The following is a 25091-nucleotide window of genomic DNA, read 5'->3' as shown; positions in this document are numbered from 1 at the left end:
CTCTACGAAACGTCTTTCAGCTCATTGTTTTGGGTGTTCTGGCCCGGAAAACACGTGAAACTTGTTTCCAGCCGTAGCTGTCAGCAGAAGTGCTGATAAACCCATCGAGCACCCATCACTAAATGCTTCCAGCTAGTGGACATAGTGGAGCAAGGAAGTGATTTATATGGGGATATTTATTTATTTTATCAGGTTTTTTTAATGAAATGTTTCATCTAATTGTTCCCCTTGAAAACGAGACGGTACATCTCAAGGGGTTACGTCTCATCCTTGAAGTAGCTTTAAGAAACATTATTTAAACCCAACATCCCTGTGGGTCAAATATCTCACAGAACACTGGATCATGTTACGTATTTTCGATCATCTTTAGTCCATTTTATTGAATTCGCCAACACACAAAGTTGTAAAAAAAAAAAAAATGGACAAATACTGTGGAGGAAAGTACTGCAAACCCCCAAAATATATGGAACCAATTGTCCAAATAATGATGCCTTTAAACAGAATAACCACTGATAGGGTCTGTCAGTGTCTCTGTCTTGATTTGTGCAGATGCTGAGAGCTCCTTCAGTGGCTAATGAGGTTCACAAACCTGCCAACACAGAGGAAGCACATTGTGACACTTCTTTACACGAGTCAGGCCCAGTTCTATGCTTTGACTGGAGGGGCAGTAAGTAGATGTTGGTTGCTCACCAATGACCGATGTTGTACTATGAATGTTCTGTCGGACGTGAAGCTCTAACTTGCTTTGTTTCACGTTTTTATTTAAAGCTATCATAAAAAGTACGGGGCTTCCTGTGTTCGGTGTGGTGGCTTTATGGAGTAGCCAGCCGGTGGCGGAAAACAATTGGGCCGTAAAAGCCCAAATTTGGTCTCTGGCACATTCTAATGCCATTATTCCAACATATACGCTGATCTTAATCACTGCACGTTTTAATGAGTTGGCCTTACTGATCGTGAAAATGTTCTAAATTGCGTTTAATCTACACAGTCAGTCAAATTTAGAGCGGTAACTTTCCTCTCCCATATATTCTCCATTGATACATTCCACACCTAAATACTCTCTCAGCCAGCCACATCTCTCGTCTCATCGCTCCGAAACAGCTGTGCCAATCACAGGTAAAGTGGTAACGGCTCTACTCTCGGACGCCGCACTTCTCAGACATATCCGTCCTCCATAAAGTCCGGCTGACTTTTGATTGTGTGGTCAGTTAAAGGAACTTAAAAAGTTTTTCTTCTTTTTCCTCATGGAAACTCTAGATGTTCTGCGTGAACGTTGAGCGTTGTTGTCTTCTTTCTCTGATGGACCAGCTACACCTGCATAACAAAGTGAGTAAGATAATAAGAATGCCATATGTCACCAGCCTGCTTCAAGGCCTCCACCATCATCCCCGTCCCCAAAAGACCAAGGATCATATCCTTAATATGTGATATGCAAGCTACTTGTAGTCTGCAGACCTCGTTCGGATTTTCTTACTATGTGTTTGTAAATATATAATTATGTATAAATGTGCGTTTGTCTGCATTGTATGCTATCCTTTTTGCTTTTTATGTCTGCCTGTGAAACACTTTACTGCCCGTTTTGATATGTGTTGTATAAATGAGCTTTGTTCTTCAAAATCACAAACATATCCTCATAGCTCTACACTGTCAAATGTAATTGATGACCTTAACTCATTTCTGCTTACTTAGCTCACGATACTGAAAGAAACTTGGTAAAATGAAGCATCTCCAACTTATTCATCTCCAGCATCGTGCTGCACACGTTGAAGGATCGAAGTTTCCTCAAGAAGAAGAGTCGACTCCTCCCCTTCCTGTACACAGCGTTGATGCTGTTCTTCCAGTTCAGTCTGCTGTCGATGGAGACACTCAGGTACTTGTACTCCTCCACCATGTCCACATCCTCTCCCAGAACTCTCAGCGGTTGTGGAGCCGTCGTCTTCCTCCTGAAGTCGACCACCATCTCTCTGGTCTTGGTCACGTTCAGACGCAGGTGATTTCTACCGGCCCACTCCACAAAGTCCTCCACTGCTGCCCTGTACTCCTCCTCCCGTCCGTCCCTTATACACCCGGCCTGATATGAATATCAGCATGAACACTATACATAATTTAATAAAGAAAAACTGTTTTTCTCCATTACCATTTATTTTCCTTTCTTGTCTAGGGACAGACTCTGGAAGACATATTTGTGAAGCTCCAACCAATTCTGAACTGCATATTATAAACATGTATCTTGATGTGGCAGCTTTTCTTCATATAGCTTTTCTTCACATAAAGCTTTTCTTCTTTATGTCGATGTGCATTTCAAACAATTTTCAAGATACTTTTTTGACATTAAATGATTTATGTAATTTACATAAAAGGCCCTTACTACACTGCAGACACATTTCCTCCCGTTGGCCAACAGTCTGCTTGCATCGGAAGAGTCAATGTCGCTGACAGGATGTACAGTATATCATTTTCTATAGAAATCCTGGAAGTTTTCCGCGATGCGCGTATCGAGAGGCTTGTATTGTTTTCGACCAATGACGTCATTGAAGCCTCGCAGCCCAACAGGTGGTTTTGTGAGCACTTTTATGAATAATTTAGCTTGAAAGCATCAATGCTTCATGAAGCCATCACCAAGTTAGCTGGTAGCTGAAACCTAGAGGGACATTTTCCCATGATGCATTGGGTTGAATATGCCAACCTGCCGACAAATAGGTGTGTTGCTGATAAGGTTGCCGACTGCGCTAGAGTGTGTAAAGCAACTGTGCTGATCTCAGAGGCCACATGATATATCGGACAGCACCAATCAGCAACCAATTTGCACATTACTCAGACATTCCTTTTGTTTGAACCGTGAAAGTAAAGTCACTACGTTTGAAACTACTTCCTGAGAACAGAAACGTGGTGATGGATTCACAAATAGCTGGTGCAAGTCAGTCATGGAAAGCTTTCCTTCATGTCGACCACAAGGAACACACTTGTAACAACCTTTATCTTCTCTTGAGTTTTTTTCTTTTTTTTCATTCCAAAATTCTCTGAAGAAAATGTCATTCTCTCAGGTTACATATTCCCAGTCCTTTAGGCCGCAATCAGCAGGCCTGGCTGTGTTGTGATTCACGGCTGTGTTTTTGTAATTTACAAAAAAAAGGCCCCCGCCGCACCGCAGCCACATTTCCTCCTGTTGACTAACAGCTTGCTTGCATTGGAAGAGTCAAGGTCAGTGACAGGAGGCTATTACAGCAGCCAAGCTCTCATCAGAAATGATTCTCCAAAACATGTTTTATTCATAACGCCACTGCCTCAACCTTAAAACAGAACGTATTTCCCTTCTTGCCAGCACAGACAACACAAATATGAAAAAAACAAGTACTTTTGATCACTTGCTGTGAAAGCAGCGTGTGTGAAGGAATGCTGGAGACAAGGGCCTGTACTGTATGTGTCTGCTTCCCTCTAGTGGTCATGGGACAGGGATCTACTGTACATGCACAGCGGTTCATTAGTGAATAACATGGACCATATGTCAGCAAGGCAACGTCTGCAGAAAAAGAGTCAATGACACACAAAGAAAACTACAACAAAGAGAATTGTAATTTGTCTTTATTGTTTGACTTTCACCAAAAAGATTTCTGCATAACTACATCCAACAGCATTCATCGTTGTCGCCACTGTGACTTCATCAACGACAGCGTGACATCATCAGCGCCGCGTCACGATGTCACAGCATCGTGACGCGGCTCAAACGGCGGAGAAAGAACTATTGGCTGTCAGTCCATCCCAGAGTCCATCGTCAAAAAAAGCATCTCGCCGCTACCCGTGTAAAGCACAAACATTGCACATCAATTTATAGCATAGCATCAAGTCTCCCTTCTTAACATCACTGCTTAAAAACCAAAAACCCACCCGCCCCCTCTCTTCAACATGGAGTCAAACGGAATGATTGAGTGGAAGGTTCTTTTACACCGAGTATGATTGTTGCTGCAGATCTCCAGTGATGAAGAGGATGATGATGATGATTAAAAACACTAAGAGCACCATGTGCACTCATAATGGTCCAGCACCGTCATCTCATACCTTTGCTTTCTTATAATGTTCATCATGTGTTGGCCTGTTTAAACACTTGGCTGAGCTGGAAAAGACGACTTTGTACCCGTGCTACTTTGTAGATACAGGCTTCGGGTTAAATGGATGTAGATATTGAATGGAGGAATTTAAACTTCAAGTCAAATAGAGGCAGGGCCGGAGCCAGGATTGTAGAAATACCGAGGTCAACAGTACAAAGTCTCCCAATACGACCCCTTTCCCGAAGACATGTTCCCTTAATGTATCAATTTAAAATGCCTAAAAAGATTTCTGGAAGTTGTGTCTCCCTACCTAGCTGTCGCAATGCTGTTTCAATGCTACAGTCACATTTAAGAATTCATGAAAAATATCAACTTGTGCATAACTTTTGTCTTATTCTATGATGTAAACTCCGGTCCCGTTCCCTGACCTGATTCTGTGCACACGGCCCGTGTGTGTTCACCAGTAGCTACGGCCCTGACTAAGGATCCCAAAAGAAAGTACCGGTACATAGATTGTAATTTAGCTTCAAAAAAGATCATTCAAAACCTTTCTGCTTTGATTATGCATTTACAGTTTCCAGCTTAGTTAAAAGCAATCCAAAAGTTGGTAGATTTATAGAATCTGAATACATCATTGGTTCTGCTCGTTTCTGCCAAGGTTTGGGCTCTTTATAAAAGTGCTCATTTCATGTTAAACTACACATATCTTCACTATTTCTATCCATACTATATCTCTGTTCCTCGCCTCATCATTTCCTATCTGATATACTGCCATTTGGTTCCATTTGCCACTTTTAACATCACACTGTATATCTTGGTGAAGTTAACATATGGCTATAATCTCCTCTGGTACCATCTAAGTCATGAGGAGCCTTAAATACAGCGTTTTTAAGTTCTCCTCAGAAAAAATGAGGGGAAATATAATTTAGACTGACATTCTTTGTACTCAAACAATTGCATTATTTCAACTATTATGGCTGTTTTAGCTTTGTTCAAGAAGAAAGAAAACTGTAAATGCAGGTCAAGATCTGCCTTTTTACTGCATGTCACTCGAAACACTCCATCTGTGCCTTTATAGATTGGGAAAAAAAAGATGATCCAAATGAGGCCTGCATCCTTCAGAAGGCCCCCCCCCTACAAAACGCAGTGGAAACAAAAAAGAAGGAAAAATGGCATCAGCAAAATGGCAAGCGAAGTATTGTCCCTCCCAGAGTACTTGCATAAATCTCTTCGTTAAATCATCTGCTATGTACAGTATTACACTTAATCGTTACATATGCAGCTCATCTGAGCCCGGCAAGTCTCTTGAACAGTACTAAACCATAGTCCAGTGACCAAATATGCATCCCTCTTCATAAAGACCAAAACAAACCAAAAGTCAAATCCTTATACAGTAGAATACAGTAGACAGCTTTCAAGTAAAATAACTGCTTTTCTAAGAATACTGGTGTGTTCACATAATCTCAGCAGACCTGAGTCAGACCAGAATTGGAACAGGTTCAAATCCAAGTCATCATGTAGTCAGTGATTTTTAAAAACAAATCTTTTTGAGGAGCAAAACAAACTCTGCAGTGGCTGCAAAGCTACAAAACACAGAACTGCACGTGATTGGATGTTAATTAGAGCAGTCGACCCAGGTCTGCCTAATGATCAGCAGACAAAAACGTCACAATCGTATGATCGACGGAACATAGTGACGTATTCCTGTTTTTTACTACTGAATCTGATGAAGGAAATAAGTAAACAAAGTCATTCTTTTTTTTTAAAGTACAGAAATGCCATCATAACCACGGACAACTAAGCCGCAGATTTCTCTGTTTTGAAGAATGAACATATTTTTTTGCCTTGAAGTAAAGGTGAGTGAAAGAGAAACACTCATTACGCTTTTTTTGTACAGTAATCCATTGATAACAATCAATGCACAAAATTAAAAGACAAAAGCACATAAATATCCAAAAACTGAAATTGAGACGGCTCAAGACAAGAGGTTTTTTTTCCCCCCTTTTCCTTAAATCATTTTTTTTTCTCACTTAAGTTTAAAATACACATATTAACCAGCTGTAGAATGTTTACATACAGTAGGAATTTGGATTCATCGACAAAAAAAAAGCACAGTTTTAAGTCAGTACAGCTTTCCTGGCTTCATGGTGGAAATCAGAGACAAGTCCAGGATGGTCCAGTCCAGTCCAGTTCCAGAGGACGAGCAGACTACTGCCACGGCTGGGGCACTACCGTACTGATAACGCAGCGCTGTGTACCGCCGTGTGCTGGGCAGATGGCAGTTACTGTATGATGATTGCTGGGGCGGAGAACTGCGTTGAAAGTTGGCCCTGTATGTCACAATGTACTGGACTCACCCTGTTCATCCACACTGCACACGTGTGTGGTATTACGCAGGGAAGCACAAGCTTCACGCCGCACAGCTCAGTTCAGTTCAGCAGTGTGAGGGGCCTCTTTCTGTACAACGGTGGTCCCCACAGAGGAGGCAGTCTACTTAGAGATGGTGACTATTGGCTCCAGAGGGGCCAGTGAGGGCCAGTGAGTCGACGGGGCTCAGGAAGCAGAGAGAGAATCCAGAAAGAGAGAGAATTACGGCTGAACAAGCAGAGTTTTGGACAGGGAGGTGAAGGCGCTCATGGGGCAGAGGAGTTGTGGAGGATGAGAAACGCGTTGAGCCGGCCCAGTGGAGAGTAGGGGTCGGCTGGGGATACCGAGGGGGCGATGATTAAATCAGACAGGAGGAAGGCCGGGCCGGGCCGAAGTGTAGGAGTGGTGATACGAGTTTGTGGTGAGAGGGAGGTCCTCTGCCAATCCAAAGAGACACCTGAAGAGAAAACACATTGAGCACATGAACCAACCTGCTCCTCCACTACAGATTTAGGTTACATTTTTTACGATGCAGCTGCTGTTTGTGTGTCCGTTCAGTGCAACGTCCTGGACCACCAGGACTTAAAATGGTGAAATCTGCGTAGAATTCCACTTCAGTAAACATTGACACACAAATTCCTGCTGTTGACCAACAGCAAGCCATCTTGACAGTCTTGACCTTTGAGGGGGACGAGTCCAAAATGATGCGCTGCGTTGGGGGACTGCCCATTGTTTTGATAACCCATTATTCTAAATAATGAGTGAGATGAGTTAGGGTAAGTGTATCCAGGTAAGCCAACCAGAGGCAGAGAAAGGGGTCATGCCTCCGCCATGGTGGTAAAAAGATATATTTCGGGAAGGCCCGATGTCGTCAGATGTGCTTCTGTTTGTTGCAGGGAGACTGGACTCGATGGACTGGACGATGGACTCTTCATTGTTGCATGCTGATATACTGTATGTCGATAAAGGCAGGTATATCTAACACCTTAACATATGATATCTAATACTACACACATACAGTATATACATTTTCCACTCACTGTACAAACATGACAACACAAGATAGCAGTGCAAAATGATATGACCCACCGAGCTATCAGTTCCCACTCAGTGTCACAGGCAGACGACTTCAGCAGATGGTTTCAAGATGACGCGAGTTCTGCGGGGAGAAGAGAGGAAGTGCTTCACACACCGGAGAAAAAACAAATACTGGCGCAGGTAAAGTGTTTGCAGCTTGTCGTGTGTTAAAAGACACCATAACGGTGCTGCGTGTGTCTCACCGGTGTGTCGTTCCACTGCCGCGGCAGGTCTTCTGGCTCGGGTGGGTAGGACATCCAGGACGGGCTACGGTACGAGGACGGCGGTGACATGACAAAGTAGTCTGAGTAACCCGGGTGGTTGGCAGATATAGCGTAGACTGCTGTTATTGGGTTTCCTGTGAGATGTAAAGGTGGATTTAGCCAATGACTCAACTTCACTTCATCATAGCTACTGTCTGCATTTCAACGCCGGCACTCATACCTGAGTAGGTGGTGATGGACTGGTCGACGGTGACAGCGGGGAAGGGCGTCCTGGACAGCGGCAGATAGGGGGCACCGTTGTGCTGCTGGGCCTGCAGGTCTAAGGCCTCTGACACACGGGGCTTCAGACTAACGTCGGGGGTGGAACTGTCAGTGGAAAAGAGAGACAGAGGTTCACCTGATATATCTGAGATCTTTTCCAGACGTGGTTTGTGTGCGAGTAATTGCAGAATTGCGGCAGTGTATGGTTGATTGCGTGCAGCGCAATGTCTCAGGGAGACATCGATTCAAATTTAGAAAGTGTACAATATGTCGCCATTTCCTCCGGGACCGAGTTCGTGCAAGGCGTACACTATAAAACGCAGATCGGCAGAGATCTTTTCCAGACGTGGTTTGTGTGCGAGTAATTGCAGAATTGCGGCAGTGTATGGTTGATTGCGTGCAGCGTAATGTCTCAGGGAGACATCGATTATTGTTTCAATGTATGTTTTAAATCTCCTTTACTTTTTACGACTGAATTTTATTTCTTACACTGTTTCTTTAATTGTTTTTAAATCTCCTTTTCTTTTGCCTTATGTTTTGATGCTTTTAATGGTTTTATGTGAAGCACTTTGAATTACCTTGTTGTTGAAATGTGCTATACAAATAAACTTGCCTTGCCTTGCCTTGATATAAAGTTATCACACAACTGTCAAAAAATATCAGCATTTACAGCAGTTGCTGAATACAGCAGCACAAAGTTAATCTCCACGTATTCCTCAAATTTCAAGTGAGGAGAAAATCTTTGTTTACTCCTTCGTTTCTGCTGCAATGAGTTACACACATGTTAGAATATCTAAAAGATGTAGGGGGGGGGGTTGCAGTTTAGGTTGAAGCAAAGTTGAGGGTCAGTTACGGTTGAAGCACTGAAAGGGATTTAAGTGTGTGCGGGTAATCTCTAAAAGCATTTAACATTTTTGTTTCAAGTTTAAGCCCTGAAGCAGTTCAGTTGACAGACTGAAGTCAAGTCAAATCTATTTCTACAGGACATTTAAAACAACATGAGCTGACCAAAGTGCTATCCAAACATAGGCAGAATACAGCAGGTCAACAGAGCAGACAACGCCTCGAAGCAGGTGACTCGTTACCGGAAGAGTTAGAGATAAAAGCAGTTTGAAGGTCATTTAAAGAGTAAGCACTGAAAGAAGCAGAGCTCAACAGTGTCTGACACGTTTTGAACTGCTCCAGTTCAAAAATGTCCCCTTCATTCACTTCATTGACGTTTTAGAAAATCCTTACATAAAGAGCTTTAAACATGGAACCAAGCAAACAAACTACGAGATTAAATTGAGATGATAAAACATTTGATCCGGAGAAATGGAAAAAGAATTACAAAAACGGAAATCAAGTCAAGGAAACATAGACTGTGTACATCATTATTTTAAGAGTGAATGAAGTTCTCATCTAATAAACTATTGCGAATACCGAATTTAAAACGAAGACCGATTCAAACGGGTTCGGTTCGAAATCCGGGAGCAGGCCAAGGACCAGCAAGTAGCATCACTAGCCGTTCGCGTGTGCGGTACACATTACCACAGTGACAGCAAGCTCCATCAATAAGATTACACTGTAGGATTGTGGGTAACGTGCAAATAAAACGTGTTTTTCTGAAAGCAAGCTTCATATCTATATATACCATTGTTTCAAAATCGAACAGCTTGTGATTCGTCTACCTTGGATGACAACAACATTATCTTGAATCAAAAACTGAAATGAACCTGCTGCCGTGAAAAACATCTTTGTCAATGAAACTGCACAGTGGTGTGACATTGCATTCCTTCAATTAAATGACACGATGAGACATGAGTATTGATTTTAGACAAAAGTCCTCAACCCTTCAGCGTACTATTATCAAGGGACAGCTGGTAGACTCTGTAGACAACTTTGAGTACCGTGAGATTTTTATTGGAAAACGAGCTGAATCTTAATTGTAACAATATACTCGGCTATCATCCTGTTCTACTCAGCCATCAGCCAGTCTGTTCTCTGTTCCTCCATCACTGTGTGGTTTGGATCGACCACCAAACAGGACAGAAACAAACTACAACGGATTGTCAGGTCTACAGAGAGGATCATTGGTTCCAGCCTGCCGTCCATCCTGGACTTGTTCACTTCCAGAGTCAGGAAACGGGCTGGAAAGATCACTGCAGACCCTTCACAGCCTGGACACAAGCTGTTCCCACTCCTCCCCTCTGGTAGGCGCTACAGAGCTCTGTACGCCAAAACCACCAGACACAGGAACAGCTTCTTTCCACTGGCCGTCACTCTGATGAACAATTAATCAGTCAAACTGCACTACTACCTTAATTTCATGGACACTGTGTTTGTATAGGGTTATGTAATTATATATATATATATATATATATATATACACTGTTTGACTCATGACCTCAACATCTGAAAAAATTGTGAACAGGTTTTTGTCATCATCCTCTTGCACCTCTGCCGAGTGTGTGTTCGTTCCTGTGAGTCTGTAGTCAATCGCAGCTGGAACATGTTTACTCGTAAGCCTTGTCGTCTCAGTTCCTCCACTAGATGGCAAACATGTCCTTTTGTGCCACCCACCACAGCTGAGCAGTCCACGACTCTCTGCCGGCACTAAAGTGCCCAGCAACACAGCGCACACAGCAACAGCATTGAAATGAAGAAGCTGCTCAGTTCAAATGATGCATGCCAACATATGGCGGAGAGAGAGAGAGAAGCGAGCGGCACAGAGAGAGAGAGTGGATGTGGAGGGCAGGCGGTTCAAATGGTGTTGATTCATGTTCTGTAGCTACTTTTTTTATCTGCATTCTCCTGTGGTCACTACCAACAAATGATACATCCATCTGACACAGTCATTAGCCCCAGTGCTGCATTTTGATAGGCTGGGAATTCATTAAGGATTGCTTTCAAATGCCATGTGTGAATGTTTCCTTTGACACAGTGGACGCTTCATTCATTGGTAGAGCATTTACCATTAGTCCACATCTTGTCCTTTACCGAAGACGCAGTGTTTTTATTCGTTTAAAAAAAATTCTTTTTTTATGATTTTGAATGTTGTCTGTAGTCGTGTGGGTGAGTGTGGTACCGTCGCAAAGAGGTCCCGGGTGGCGGTCCTGGTCTTGAGGGGATCAGCGGCGGGGGAGACCCGATGCCCATATCAGGAAGCTGAGTGAAGCGGAAACCCTGCAGGAGCCAGACATGGAACTTAGACACATTCAGAAACTGTCATGTGGACTCTACGGAGCACAAAATGCAAAGAAGAAAAGTGGAAGGAGCAACAAACAAATCCTGACAAACAAAGAGGGCTGGAAAATCAGATGGGTGTCTGATCAGAGCAAAACCAAATATAAATTCAGATTCAAGCTGTGTGAGGCTTGTCTGTTGGGTGTTTAGTCCTCAGTCTCTTTAATCTCCGTAAAGCTTCTCCCTTGCTGATCAGCAGTTGGCAATCCACACACTGAGAGCACTTCTGCTGGCTTTTCTGTCTTTTTGTTGTTGTTGTTGTTGTACCAGAACATAAAAGCTAGAATTCAGATATTCAGAGGTGTAAAGTTATGAAGTACATGAACTCAAGTAACAAACCTTTAAGTACTCTTATTTTATTTGAGTATTCTCAATTTGTGCAACATTGTACTTCTGTACCTACTACTGTACCGTATCCCAATAACAGCAACCTTGTGGCTACAAAGATTCACCTTATAGAGACTTTACAAGCAAAGCCTATGGTGTACGGGTGTAACGATGCGCGTATTCGTATTGAACCGTTCGGTACGAGGCTCACGGTTCGGTACGCATGACGAACCGAATACGTTTGAATAAAAAAATAAAATAAAAAATTTAATTTTTTAAAACCTTTATTTAACCAGGTAGTCCCATTGAGATTAAAAATCTCTTTTGCAAGATGTAAGTAACAATACAAGATGTAAGCAAGATGTAAGTAACAATACTACATAACATTGAGGAGCAGTTTTTGTTTTTTATGCTGATGTGTTGCTAAGAAGACACCCCAGAAGATGAGTCACTCAGGTATAGTTCCATCATTGTTCAAAGTCAAAGAATAACTTCATGATGTTAGTTGTAATGAATAAATATATTTTAAAATCAAGTACATTTCTCTGGCATTTATAGTTTTCTACTGTACCGAAACGTACCGAACCGTGGCTCCACTGTATCGTACCCAACCCAACCGTGAGTTTTGTGAACCGTTACACCCCTACTATGGTATGACCATAAAACACCACACATTTTTACGAAGCAAGAAGAAGATAAGATAAGCCTGACATGGACCTGCGAATTGATTAATTAAAAATGTAACATTCTAAACTCACATTAAGTTCTTTTTGATTCATATTTTTTTTTACTTCTAAGCGGCTATAACATTTTCTTGATATAAGCAGTGGATTAAATAACTATGTATAATCTAAAAGGTGTTGTTGAGAGGTGAACACACAGTAAATCATTCGCCAACTCTGCAGTTGACTCCGGCTCTACGGAGGGTTTTAGTTCCTTATAGCTAATCGTTTTGGATTTTTTTCGTTCTTTCCTGTTTTGATTCTCTCTAACAACTCTCAGCTCTTGTTTTCCAACTGCACACTACCTGTCCAGCACCAAAGGTCAGACAGAGTTAGCTAAAAAGGAGAGTGAATGTTGGACCAAACACGATTCCAAATGAACGCTAATCTTGTTCTGTTTGAAATGGATTTGTTGGAAGCCACTTCAGCCACACAGACTGTATACAGTCTATCATTTCTCATAACTTCATAAGGTTATAATATGTCCGCTACTTTTATTTTTTTACAGCTTGATGGCTTTCTTAAAGTGGCCGAAAATTAGTTGTTAGTTAATAGTTAATAGTATGAAAATATTTTCATGTTTTTGGAATTAATACTTGATGGTGCTTTTGACACTTTAACTTAATTCAAGGATTGAAACACTTTTTTCCACCTCTGCTCATTTCACATAATAAATCTACTTTAATCATGAAAGAGGCATTGGTTTTATCCTATTTGAGACAAAAGAGTACATTTACACTTACATCCTCATCTTGTCTATCAAGTGAAATGCACATTTGTCACAAGTGTATATGTTGCCTCTTTTGTGCTTTTCATAAATCTTTATTACCCATCATATCACAAAGTATATTCAACCTATCCTATTCGACAACGCTGTACTGAAGACAGTAAAAACAGCTTTTTGAAAACAAAGTCTATCATATTTCAGTCGAAAAGCTGTGAGCACCACCTACGGAATTCCATTTACCTCCATTGTACTTTGGTGGAGGCAGTTATGTGGGAAACATACGCATGGCTAGATCCACTAGAGAGGTAGGTGAAGGAATCTGCCCTTTTACTAAACTTCCTGTTAGTGCTCACCGGTTTGGGCAGGCTACACTGGTGCATGTCCTCGTATCCTGCACTCCTCTGCCTGCCTCCACAGGGATGGTTCATGGTCCCCGGGGCGCTGGTCACCCCGTCACTGTAGTGGCTGGTGTGGGACGGGTTGTAGGCTCTGTGGGCATGGTGGTGATAACGGTGGTGGCTGTTGGCGAAGATTAAAAAAAAAAGGTTTCAGTCAGTTTTCCTGTTTTTCTGCTTTGTGAAAAACAGCCTGAGCTTGGGATCATTGTTAAGCAGCTCTCTCTATTCTTTCCCACACAATACTGTAAATGAATGCGGATTTGCGAAGAAATAAAATAATCAGTGAAAAAAAAAAAGAAGAAACTTACTTGGTCGGCGGAGAAGGGGGGTCGTGGTCCGGAGGTGCCAGACTGAAGGCGTTACCTAGCAACATGTGCATCTGCGTGCGGACCTCATCAATGGATGGCTGGGAGCTGAGGGTGGAGGAGTCGGAGCCGCGGTGAGCTTTCACCCCCAGGCTGCCAGTCCTGGTGCCGGTGGACCCGCCTCCGTAACCCAGGGAGCTCATCAGACGGTCCATGTTGGTCTCCTCAAACGGTTCTGGCTCGCCCTGCGGAGCACAGCGGCACAAGGGGGGCGGGGGCCCATTCATCGATGAGGACAATGACACCGAAATCACACGCCTCTCCGACAAATCAAAGTTTGCACCTGTTTGAACTTCTGGTTCCCTGAGAAACAAATGCTCCTGAGAATATTCGAAGGATTTTTTCAGGTGTTTCTCTCTCATCATCAGGTAGAATAATCAACAAACCTACACCCACTCTGTGCAGCAGGTTCTCCTGCAACATGACGACATCAGTTACAATAACATGTACTATTCAGTTTGTTAGGTGTTGATTCCACTGTATGATCATTCTGGTGGATGTATGTGGCGCTGTTGAACTGTATTGTGTTATTCTGACAGAGTTTCTGTTTTTTAGCCTACCCTCACTGATACAAACAAGGTGAACAAGATAATGTGAACACCTGTGTGTCACGTCCAACTTGAAGGTACTGAGTGTAGATACAAAACGCCGAGTTCAGGAGCCAAAAAGAGGTAGAATTTAATAAGATAGCCCACAGAGGGAAAACACAGGAACAGACGTGTCAAGAAAACATGAGGCTCGAACGAAGGGCAAGGTACAGACACGCCTTAAATACACTTGAGGCAATTACAGAGGTGAACCCACTTAAGGTGAGCCAAGTCCAATCAGTCCACAAAACCTAATTAAGGCGCACTCTGCCACCATCTGCTGGATGTCCTGGGGTCCTACGGCGCAGTCCTGACAGTACCCCCCACCCGACGGCCACCTCCAGGTGGGCCAGGCTGGAGAGGGTGTGCACGGTGAAAGGCACGGATGAGGGCAGGATCCAGGACGTGCCGTGAGGGCACCCATGAGCGTTCCTCTGGGCCGTAGCCCTCCCAGTCAATCAGGTACTGAAGGCCTCGCCCCCTCCGCCGGGAATCCAGCAGCCTCCGGACGGTGTAGACAGGGCCACCAGCGACGACCCGCGGAGGCGGCGGCAGTGGGGCAGGCCTGGACAAGGGCGAGGAGAAGAGAGGTTTCAGCAAAGAGACATGAAACACTGGTCTCACCCGGAGAGTCCTAGGAAGTCTGAGTTTGTAAGCCACCGGGTTGATCCTCCTCTCCACAGGAAATGGACCGATGAACCGGGGAGTGAATTTGGAGTCCGTGCGCAGAGGCAGGTTCTTGGTGGAGAGCCATACGCTCTGTCCAGGGCGGAACGTCGGGGCGCGCCGTCTCCTGCGATTGGCCTGGATCCGATGGGTTTCGGTGGCGCGTGTAAGCGCAGCACGGGCCTTCTTCCAGGCCTGGCGGCATCTGGCCACCGCAGCATCCGCAGAGGGGACCGCTGACTCGGACTGCTGAGAGGGAAAAAATGGCGGGACATATCCGTACTGAACCTCAAAAGGCGACATACCGGTGGAGGACCCACTCAGTTGGTTGTGGGCGATCTCAGCCCACACCAGCTTTCGACTCCAGGCACCCGGATTGGATGATACCATGCAGCGTAGGTATTTCTCCAGCTCCTGGTTCACGCGTTCCGTCTGTCCATTACTCTCCGGATGGTAGCCTGATGAAAGACTGACAGACGTTTCAAACAAGGACCAAAATGCACTCCAGTACTTGGACATGAATTGGGGCCCTCTATCAGAGACAATGTCACTAGGGATGCCATGGTGACGCACCACCTCTCGGACCACCAAATCAGCGGTTTCCTTCGCAGACGGCAGCTTAGGTAGTGGGACAAAGTGGCTTGCTTTGGAAAAACGGTCCACAATTACAAAAATCACTGTGTTACCGTCAGAAGGTGGTAGGCCAGTGATGAAGTCCATTGAGATGTGGGACCATGGCCGATAAGGAACCGGCAGGGGGTGGAGCAGGCCCGCCGGGGCTTGGTTTCCTGACTTCTGTGTAGCACAAACAGAACATGCGTGAACATACTCCTCAATGTCAGTTCTCATGCGTGGCCACCAAAAGCGGCGGCTGACTAGCTCCATCGTGCGGGCAGCCCCAGGATGGCCCGTCACTGGTGAGTCATGCCCCCATTGTAGAACTTCAGAGCGGGCGTTGAGCGGGACATACAGACGGCCCGGGGGTACTCCACTAGGACCTGGATCCTCCTCTTGCGCACGCAGGACGGCGTCCTCCAGGGCAAGCGTCACCTGTCCCACCACGCAGCTGGGGGGAATGATGCACTCAGGGACAGGGTCAGTAACGTTGGCGTCATACTGGCGCGATAAGGCATCAGCCTTGGCATTCTTGGTGCCGGGGCGAAACGTGATGATAAACCTGAATCTGGTGAAAAACAGGGCCCACCTGGCTTGTCGGGGGTTCAGGCGCTTGGCCTCACGGATGTACTGGAGGTTCTTATGATCCGTGATGACTGTGAATGGGTGGCGCGCTCCTTCCAGCCAGTGTCTCCATTCTTCAAGTGCCCTTAGGATGGCCAACAGCTCCCTGTCACCGGCGTCATAGTTCCTCTCAGCATCACTAAGCTTGCGAGAGAAAAAGGCACATGGGTGCGTCTTGTTGTCCATACCTGATTTCTGGGACAGCACAGCTCCAACACCAGACCTGGACGCATCCACCTCCAACACAAACGGAAGGGCAGGGTCAGGGTGCCTCAGCAGTGGGGCTGACGTGAACTGAGCCTTGAGATGCTCAAACGCCGCTTGCGCCTCCGGGGTCCATCTGAGTTTGGTTGGGGCTCCCCGGGCCACTGCTGTGATAGGTGCTACTATGGAGCTGAAGCCTCGAATGAAACGGCGATAAAAGTTAGCAAACCCCACAAAACGCTGTACCTGCTTGAGAGTGGCGGGAACCGGCCAGTCCAGTACAGCCTGCACCCTGGATTCGTCCATGATTACTCCATCGGGGGAGATGACATACCCCAAAAAGGAGGTGCGGGTAACGTGGAACTCACACTTCTCCAGTTTGACGAAGAGCTGGTTGTCCAGCAACCGCTGGAGGACCTGCCGGACGTGCTGGCGATGTTCTGTGAGGGACTTGGAAAAAATTAGCACATCATCGAGGTAAACGAACACACTGCGGTTGAGGAACTCCCTGAGCACTTCATTTACAAAGGCTTGGAACACAGCAGGAGCATTGGTCAGACCAAATGGCATTACCCGGTATTCATAATGTCCACTGGGGGTGCTAAAAGCAGTCTTCCACTCATCATTCTCTCTGATGCGGACCAGATGGTAAGCATTCCGCAGGTCTAGTTTAGTGAACACTGTAGCTCCTCCAAGAAGATCAAAAGCGGAAGACATGAGTGGCAACGGATATTTGTTCTTTACTGTGATGTTGTTCAGTGCTCGGTAATCTATGCATGGTCGTAGACCACCATCTTTCTTGGGTACAAAAAAGAATCCTGCTGACACTGGTGAAGTTGAAGGTGTAATAAGCCCGTTCTTAAGAGACTCGCTAATGTAGTCCTCCATGGCCTGAGTCTCGGGCCTGGAGAGAGGGTATAGTCGTCCCCGGGGGGGAATAGTGTTAGGCAACAGGTCAATGGCACAGTCAAAAGGTCTGTGAGGAGGAAGTGCTGTAGCTCTAGTCTTACTAAATACTTCAGCTAGGTCATGATACTCTGCAGGGACTGAAGAGAGCTCAGAGGATGAACAGGCAACAGAACACCTCATCACAGGTGTAACATGTTTGGCTGAGATACACTCTGGGCTCCATGATAACAATTCGCCAGTGGACCAGTTGAACTGGGGATTGTGTTTCTGAAGCCAGGGAAACCCTAGTACTACTCTATCATGTTGGGATTGGACTAAAGCCAAAGAAACAGTCTCTGTATGTGACCCAATCTGCAGTAGTAAGGGGTGTGTCATGAAGTCAATTTTACCGGAGCCTAGGGGTCGTCCGTCGAGCGCCTGGATTTTCACAGGATTGGGAAGGGCCTTGGTAGGTAGACCGAGGCGTGTGGCCAGAGCAGAGTCCATCAGGTTTTCCTCTGAGCCTGAATCGATCAGCACCGTGATAGGGATGTTCTCCGGGTTCTCTGGGGTCCAGGTGAGTCGAGCCCTCAGGCAGAGGCGCTTAACTGGGTTGGGGTACTGAGATTGGACAAAATTGCTCACTACGCTGTCCCCTCCTCCTAATGAGCATCCTCGTTCTGCAGGTGTAATGCGGTACCTGCCTACCTCCATTGCCTCCGCTTGAGCGGGCTGAGCAGTGGGGCCCGACGCGCCCAGTGGTGAATGCGCTTGGGGAGGTGCCGAATTGGGAAGCCTGCGCTCACGCCTCCTTTCGCGTATGCGCTGATCGAGGCAGATAGAGGTGGTTATGAGCTCATCTACAGTGACCCCCCACTCCCGACTAGCCAAATCATCTTTGACCGCCTCCGACAGGCCATTGTAAAAAGTGGTCAAAAGTGCTTCATTGTTCCATTTGCACTCAGCTGCCAAGGTGCGGAATTCTATGGCATATTCAGACACAGGTCTAGCTCCTTGGCGGAGCGAGCTGATGCGGCGTGCTGCTTCTCTGCCACTCACTGGGTGGTTAAAAACCTGGCGTAGTGTCTTGGAGAACTCTACTGCATTAGCACAAAGTGGGGAATTTGCCTCCCATAGGGCAGTAGCCCATACTAGAGCTCTACTGGTTAGCAGCGAAATCATAAAAGCGACCTTAGCTTTTTCTGAGGGGAACTGATCAGGCTGCATGACAAAACACAGGTCACACTGTGTCAAAAATCCCTGACAGGTCTCTGGAGTGCCGGCATACCGCTCTGGTTGCTGTAGGAACGTCTTGGCAGCCGGGGGGTTCGGCCCTACTGTCACGTCCAACTTGAAGGTACTGAGTGTAGATACAAAACGCCGAGTTCAGGAGCCAAAAAGAGGTAGAATTTAATAAGATAGCCCACAGAGGGAAAACACAGGAACAGACGTGTCAAGAAAACATGAGGCTCGAACGAAGGGCAAGGTACAGACACGCCTTAAATACACTTGAGGCAATTACACAGGTGAACCCACTTAAGGTGAGCCAAGTCCAATCAGTCCACAAAACCTAATTAAGGCGCACTCTGCCACCATCTGCTGGATGTCCTGGGGTCCTACGGCGCAGTCCTGACACTGTGGGTGCAAAGCAATACAGTTTCAACATTTTAACCTTCATGAATGATTGTTTTTTGCAGATACAGACACCGCCACACACAAGTGATGACTAAGGGGGTCCTATTTTTGTCTGTAAAGATGTTTTTACTCACTGTGCCTTTAATAGTTGCTGAATATTTTCCAAAATGGATCGATATTACATTTATGCAGAATCACATATACAATATGTAAATGAATGTTCAACGCAATTATTGTTGATATACTTGACTTGACATCAGATGTTTGACAAAAACTTCAGTAACTCATATTGTCAGTTTTTAATAAAATCAGCATGGATAACGGAATCTGTTCATATCATTCCACTAATCGCAATAAGAAATAAGAAATAATAATATAAAATGATTACCCAGCCTGACCACATTGAATCCCCGAATATACCTGGAGAAAAGCCAAAACAGCGCAAACCCACAAACATGAAGCAGGCAAACCAGCTCCAGCTCCAAACCAACGTGAATACAGCGCACTGAGGTGTGTTGTACAAAGCGACAGTTCTAAAGCACGAAAACCAAACCGACTAGGTTCTACGTACCTGTATCATTACCCACAAACACACTCTGCTCTCCTTGTGTCGTTTGGCACTTCCAAGGCTGTTAACTGCTATCGCGCCTCCCATCTGAATTCATGAATAGGCCAGAATCATATTCACACTCATTGGCATTCAGTCGTAGCGCGGTCACTGCTGTTACTGTGGTGCAGCGGAGGAGCAGCATAAAGAGATCTCACTCGCGCTCACGCGATCTGTGCCCATTTTATCTCCCCCTTTCTCCATATTCTGCTCGATGTATTAATGAAGAAATCGCTTTTTCCTTCATCTTTAAATGTAATTTCCTCCCCGTCCGGCTCCCTTCCTCTGTCTTTATCTCTCTGTTGGGTGCAGGTTTATGAAGTTCATCGGGAGGTGATTTGATAATCCCCTAGGTGTGAGCTCACGGCATCAGAGAAGGCGGGGAAGAAAGGATTAAAGTCATAAATGCAACCAGGAGATTATTTTATTCGTTTGACAAAAGTGGAAGAGCTTTACTTTGCCACAGCCATCATGAGAGCCTTCAGGGAAGAAGGATCCAGCAGCGGTCTCATCATCATCACTCTGTGTGACTCACCGGGTCAGGGGTCGGACCTCAGCTGCTGCATTACAATTTGTTACAGGATCCATCTTCTAAATTCCTCAAAGCTTTGCATGGTCTTGCCTCTGGGTATTTTTTGACAGTAGGTCCCTCACATCCTCCACACAAACTTATAGAGGTGCTTCAAATCACTAAAATGTTTTTATTCGCTGTCTTTTCCTGCTTTTTCTGACGTGCTCTTCAGCGCACTTTATAGACCTCCTTTCTGGCCTGAGCGTTTAAAACTACAAGGAAGAACAAAGACTCAGGCTTTCATCAGAAGGTCCGTGACCTCGCGACGTTACTCACATCGTAGCCGTTGTTTCGGATGCCCCTCCTGGATCTTTCTCTCAGCAACAGCAGGTCCATCTCTGTCTCTACTGGGCTTGGGCTGCTCAGAGACTGCCGGCTCCAGTAGGCGGGCTCCCGTGGGTGGAAGTACCTGATGGACAGGCGTAAGAAAAGGAGAAAAAAACACTCACAATACAGCAACTATAGCTCAGGTTCATATTGTATATTCGTATTCTCTGAATTTTGGAGGAGAATTTGGGGTCAGAAAACTTCGAAAAAATCGAAAAATCACGGAAAATCTAAAACAGAACTTGCTGTTGTCCACATACAAAACTCCAGTCACGGTTTATTGCTAATAATATTTACCCTCAATTTACTTTAGGCTTTGTGTGGATTCATTTAATATGTTGGGAAATCTTGTGCTCAGTTTTACCTGATTAATCAATCTTTTATTTGACCAAACCGATTAAATCGATCAAACTTTTGAAGAAAGGAACCATGTGACGGGTGATAAAAACGAACAGTGTGCAAAAGCAGGAATTCCGTCAGGCAAAAATGTGCTTAAAAACCCTTTAGGACAGGGGTCTCAAACTCCCGGCCCGTGGGCCGAATCCGGCCCGCCACGCCATTTTATGTGGCGAATCCGCCAGCAAAAAAAAAAAAAGAAAGTAAAAAAATATAGATATATTAATTTGTTAGACTTGATAATAAAAATATCCCCATAGTCGAAATGATGAGATAGAAAGTCATAACTATGATAGAAAGTCATAACTATGAGATAGAAAGTCAAAATTATGATAGAAAGTCAAAATGAGATTGAAAGTCAAAATGATGGAATTGAAAGTCAAAATTATGAGATTGAAAGTCTAAATTATGAGAATGAAAGTCAAAATTATGAAATAGAAAGTCAAAATGATGAGATACTTAAACAGTCATAGAAGCAGCTCTTTGGCTGGTTACTGTACATTTGACATGGAATGTATTGTGAGTACATTGAAGACTACTTTAATAAACTTTAAAACACATGAAATACTTCACGTGGGATTGTGCAAACGCACCCTTGAAAGGATTTTAAGCTTTGAACAAAGTTATTGTAATAACTTGTGTTTGATATTTGTCTTTGATATTTTCTTTAATAGTTTGATCTTTGATAGAGTAATGTGGGTTTCTTAACCCTCAATTAAAATGATTTAAGTTATAATAACGGAAATGTGCTTAAATATATTTTTACATTTATAGAACTGCATGTACAATATTTTTACACTTGAATAAACAATAATCAAATGCAGAGACAGTTATTTACCAATATGTTACGAGTAGTTACATTTACAACCGGCCCTTTGTGGGCGACCATGATGCTGATGTGGCCGGAGTGAAAATGAGTTTGAGACCCCTGCTTTAGGTGGTTAATGCTGCTTCTGCACTTTGAATCCCAGACATCAACTAGTCAATCAAACTACTCCGAACTGTGACATCCACAGATTTTCTGCAAATAAGTGCTTTTCTTTGCCTGAACGGCAAATCTCAAAGGATGCATGAACTATGCAAAAGGTCGGATGTGCTGAATCAGTTAGTGGACAGAGAGAAGCAAAACAGACACTTAAAATATTAATGTGCTGACCAAATATCACCCACAGTTGCTTAGCAACTATGCTCCACAGCTACACATCTACAGTAGATGTATAATTCTTGTTGGAAAGCATGTTAAGCACTGCCTAAAATGATTTTAGTGCATCAATAATGATGAAAAACTTTCATATGCTGTAATAATGAACATTGGACTCCGCTTTAACAGGGAACTCGAATATTTTAACTGTCAAACATTTCTACATCGCTTGATTCCTTTTGATTTGTTGAGCCATCTGCGGTGCAGTAATGGCCAATGAAGCCTGTGAGTAAAGGAACATTCCTATGTTTTCGATGTCTACTCCATACCTCTTATGACATCCTGCGAAAGAGGCCCTCTTCTCCTCAGCAGTCATTGGCTCCTTGAGCCCGTTGTCGTGCCGACCGTGCCTGGCGTTGCGGTGACTGTAACCGTGGCTGCCGGTCTCGGACAGAGAGAACTCTCCATAGCCCTTCCTCCGGGCCTTCTGCCGCAGTTTGTTCCTGTACTGCTCGATGTCCGACTTCTGCTTCAGTCCGCTATGGTTTGCCTGCAAACAATCCATTCCAGTGTTGAATTCAAGTAGAGGGCACAAACAGAGCGCTGTTGCCATTTCGTATGATGAACTGTTCAATTTTTCCAAAGGTTTTTTGCCCTATCTTCTTCGTGCCCAAAACAAGGAAGGATCCGTCTGTTCCAAGATGGATCAATGTGTTTCAACAAACATTCCCTACAGCTCGATAATCAGAGAACGTGTCACACCCTGAACATGATATTCTTCTGCTAATGCGCACCCAATCAATTGCAGATGAACTGGAAAACTAGAGAGCCCCCCCGAGGGGATTTTGTGGTCTTATGTTAATAGATTGGGGGATGATTCATCATCAGCCATTGTATCGCTCTCCCGGCTGCAGAGACGTAGAGGTGGAATAAGGAGAGCGGATGTACTGGATGGCCAGGAAAGTGACAGGGGCGAGAGATTAGGAGGGGAGAGGTTTTGTAGCAACAGCTAAATTCAGCACCAGTGCAATGAGGAAATGTTACGACAATACTACAGTACAGGAAGGGCAGCATACGCCTGAAACTGATGAATGTAACATGAAGCACTTATAGCATGAAGCTGATGTTCCTCGACAGCCCTGTCATATGAACTGAAGTACCCCTTCGCAGACATCACCATCATACTGCAAATGTGTTGAACCCATAGACTGTATATAAGAAGTGGACAGAATCCTAGTGACGTCACCCGCTGGCTCGGCTTTTTGGCCGCCGCCATCTTGGATTTTGACTATCGCCATCTTGTTTTTTTGCAATATATATGGCTCTGGTAGTGACCTGTCAATCACAAGGTAGCCACACCCTAAAGCCTGTTTTACTCTAAATGGACCAAAAAGAACCGGAGGTTGCGACCTGGTTCAACCACGCTAACTTTAACTTTTGGTGGCATCTTTTGGTTGCAGATTGTAACTACCCTCTGTCCACTCCTTCCTTTCCAAGACTGCAATAATGTGAGCTGTCCTTATCATAATAACACTACTATAGGAACAACAGAAGTCAGGCGGCTGCTGGTGGTGCCATTGTTTTTCACTCCTCGGCTCACGTTACCGCAGTTTCACAATCTTGTCAAAGAACTACGGTGGCCTTCAGGTAATTGGAAATCAAGAAAGGCCAGTGTTGGGATTGTCCATTTTGAGCGACTGTAGAAACATTACGGTGCAACATGGTGGACTCTGTGAAGAGGACCTGCTCTATATGTAGATACAAACGGCTCATTCTAAGCTAATGAAAACACAAATATTCTTAGTCTCAGGTGATTATAAACTAATGAAAATATAGTTGTGAATATTATATTTTATTTCTGTTCATAGATGCCCCGACGTTTTACACACTGGCCCTTCAAGGACCAATGTTGGTGCTGAAATGCGGATAACAGCGAGGCATCCTGCGCGCTGTATGCAGACAAAGCCCAACCTTCACAGTATGTTTCATACAAGGAGTAGCTTATTTAGAGTGAGATCTGCTTGGGCAGTGTGAGAGCGTGAGCTGTCAACCCTGATTTATCCAAAACGTTTTCTTTTTTAAGTTGTAATTTCTATTGCAACACATTGCCAAACAATAAGACTGGAAAACATCTGCCATATTTACGTACGCAACTACAAAATGCTGCTGTGCTGTATATGTGTGACTCATAATGTTATGAGTCGTTCATGTTATGAGTATAGTTTTTGCTCTGCCTTGTACTGTCAGTACTGCATTCTCACCTCACAGCTGAGTGCGATGAAGCCTTGAGGGTGTGTGTACATTACGTATATATCAGTGTGTGTGTGTGTGTGTGTGTGTGTGTGTGTGCGCGGACTCACCTCCCCGTTGAGGACCACAGAGTCTTGACTGTGGGATGAGGCGGTGGGGTAGGAGTAGGTTGGCTGAGCAGTCATGGGTTTAATGGTGATGAGACGCAGAGAGCCAGAATGGTCTTCGTACGGGTCTGGGAGGAAGACAAACAGGTTAGCAAGAGTCAGACAGAGGCATTACATTATTACATGATCACAAATTCAGTCAGTTCCCACATTATTCACACAGCAATTTTGTTCAAAACGCTGAGTATGATTGTCAAATTAGGGGGAAAGCTTGCAGGATTTGGGGGTGAACTATGCTGTTAAGTGAAGCTACATAAGCTGACTGCAGCCTTGTATTGAACAGACAAATATGAGAGTGCTATCTATTATTTCCCAAAATGTTAATGTTTCATTCAGTACATGTTAACACTCAGGTGTTGTTTCGGGACTAGCAGAAAAACACTACCCAGTAAATGATGAAAGTTAGCAACCAAACAAGAATATAATAGGATTGCTTCGATGTAGCGTAGGGGCTGTGTGTGTGTGTGTGTTTGTTGTGTGAGACAATTGTATGTATTGGTACCAGGGTGTTCATGCACAATTGTGAAAGTTGGCTTTTCTGCTTTCTCCCTGTTGTTTCTATGCTTACGTTGGCCCTGCTATGCACTCCAAAATAATGCCATTTGTCTCAGGACAAATGTATCAGGACAACCATCCAAATTTAGATTACATTACATTACATTACAGTCATTTAG

General features: G+C 44.5%; 1 protein-coding gene across 1 annotated transcript in view; it reads right to left on the bottom strand.

The window, feature by feature from the left end:
- Window positions 1–6742: 6742 nt before the first annotated feature.
- Window positions 6743–25091, bottom strand: part of kiaa1549la (KIAA1549-like a) — a gene marked incomplete at its 5' end in the record, with an annotated part of 101663 nt that continues 83314 nt past the window's right edge. Inside the window, 10 exons of the mRNA XM_079293488.1 lie at window positions 6743–6870; window positions 7503–7572; window positions 7694–7848; window positions 7935–8080; window positions 11043–11140; window positions 13330–13495; window positions 13683–13924; window positions 20413–20545; window positions 22330–22550; window positions 24361–24485. Of these exons, the coding sequence (XP_079149614.1) occupies window positions 7543–7572; window positions 7694–7848; window positions 7935–8080; window positions 11043–11140; window positions 13330–13495; window positions 13683–13924; window positions 20413–20545; window positions 22330–22550; window positions 24361–24485 (1316 nt within the window). The 3' untranslated portion in view covers window positions 6743–6870; window positions 7503–7542. The remainder of the gene's footprint in view (window positions 6871–7502; window positions 7573–7693; window positions 7849–7934; window positions 8081–11042; window positions 11141–13329; window positions 13496–13682; window positions 13925–20412; window positions 20546–22329; window positions 22551–24360; window positions 24486–25091) is intronic.

This window comes from Melanostigma gelatinosum (genome assembly GCF_949748355.1).
Source record: "Melanostigma gelatinosum genome assembly, chromosome: 1".
Classification (NCBI taxonomy): domain Eukaryota; kingdom Metazoa; phylum Chordata; class Actinopteri; order Perciformes; family Zoarcidae; genus Melanostigma; species Melanostigma gelatinosum.
The sequence above is the reverse complement of the archived record's forward strand: the minus strand, read 5'-3'. Positions and strand labels throughout refer to the sequence as shown.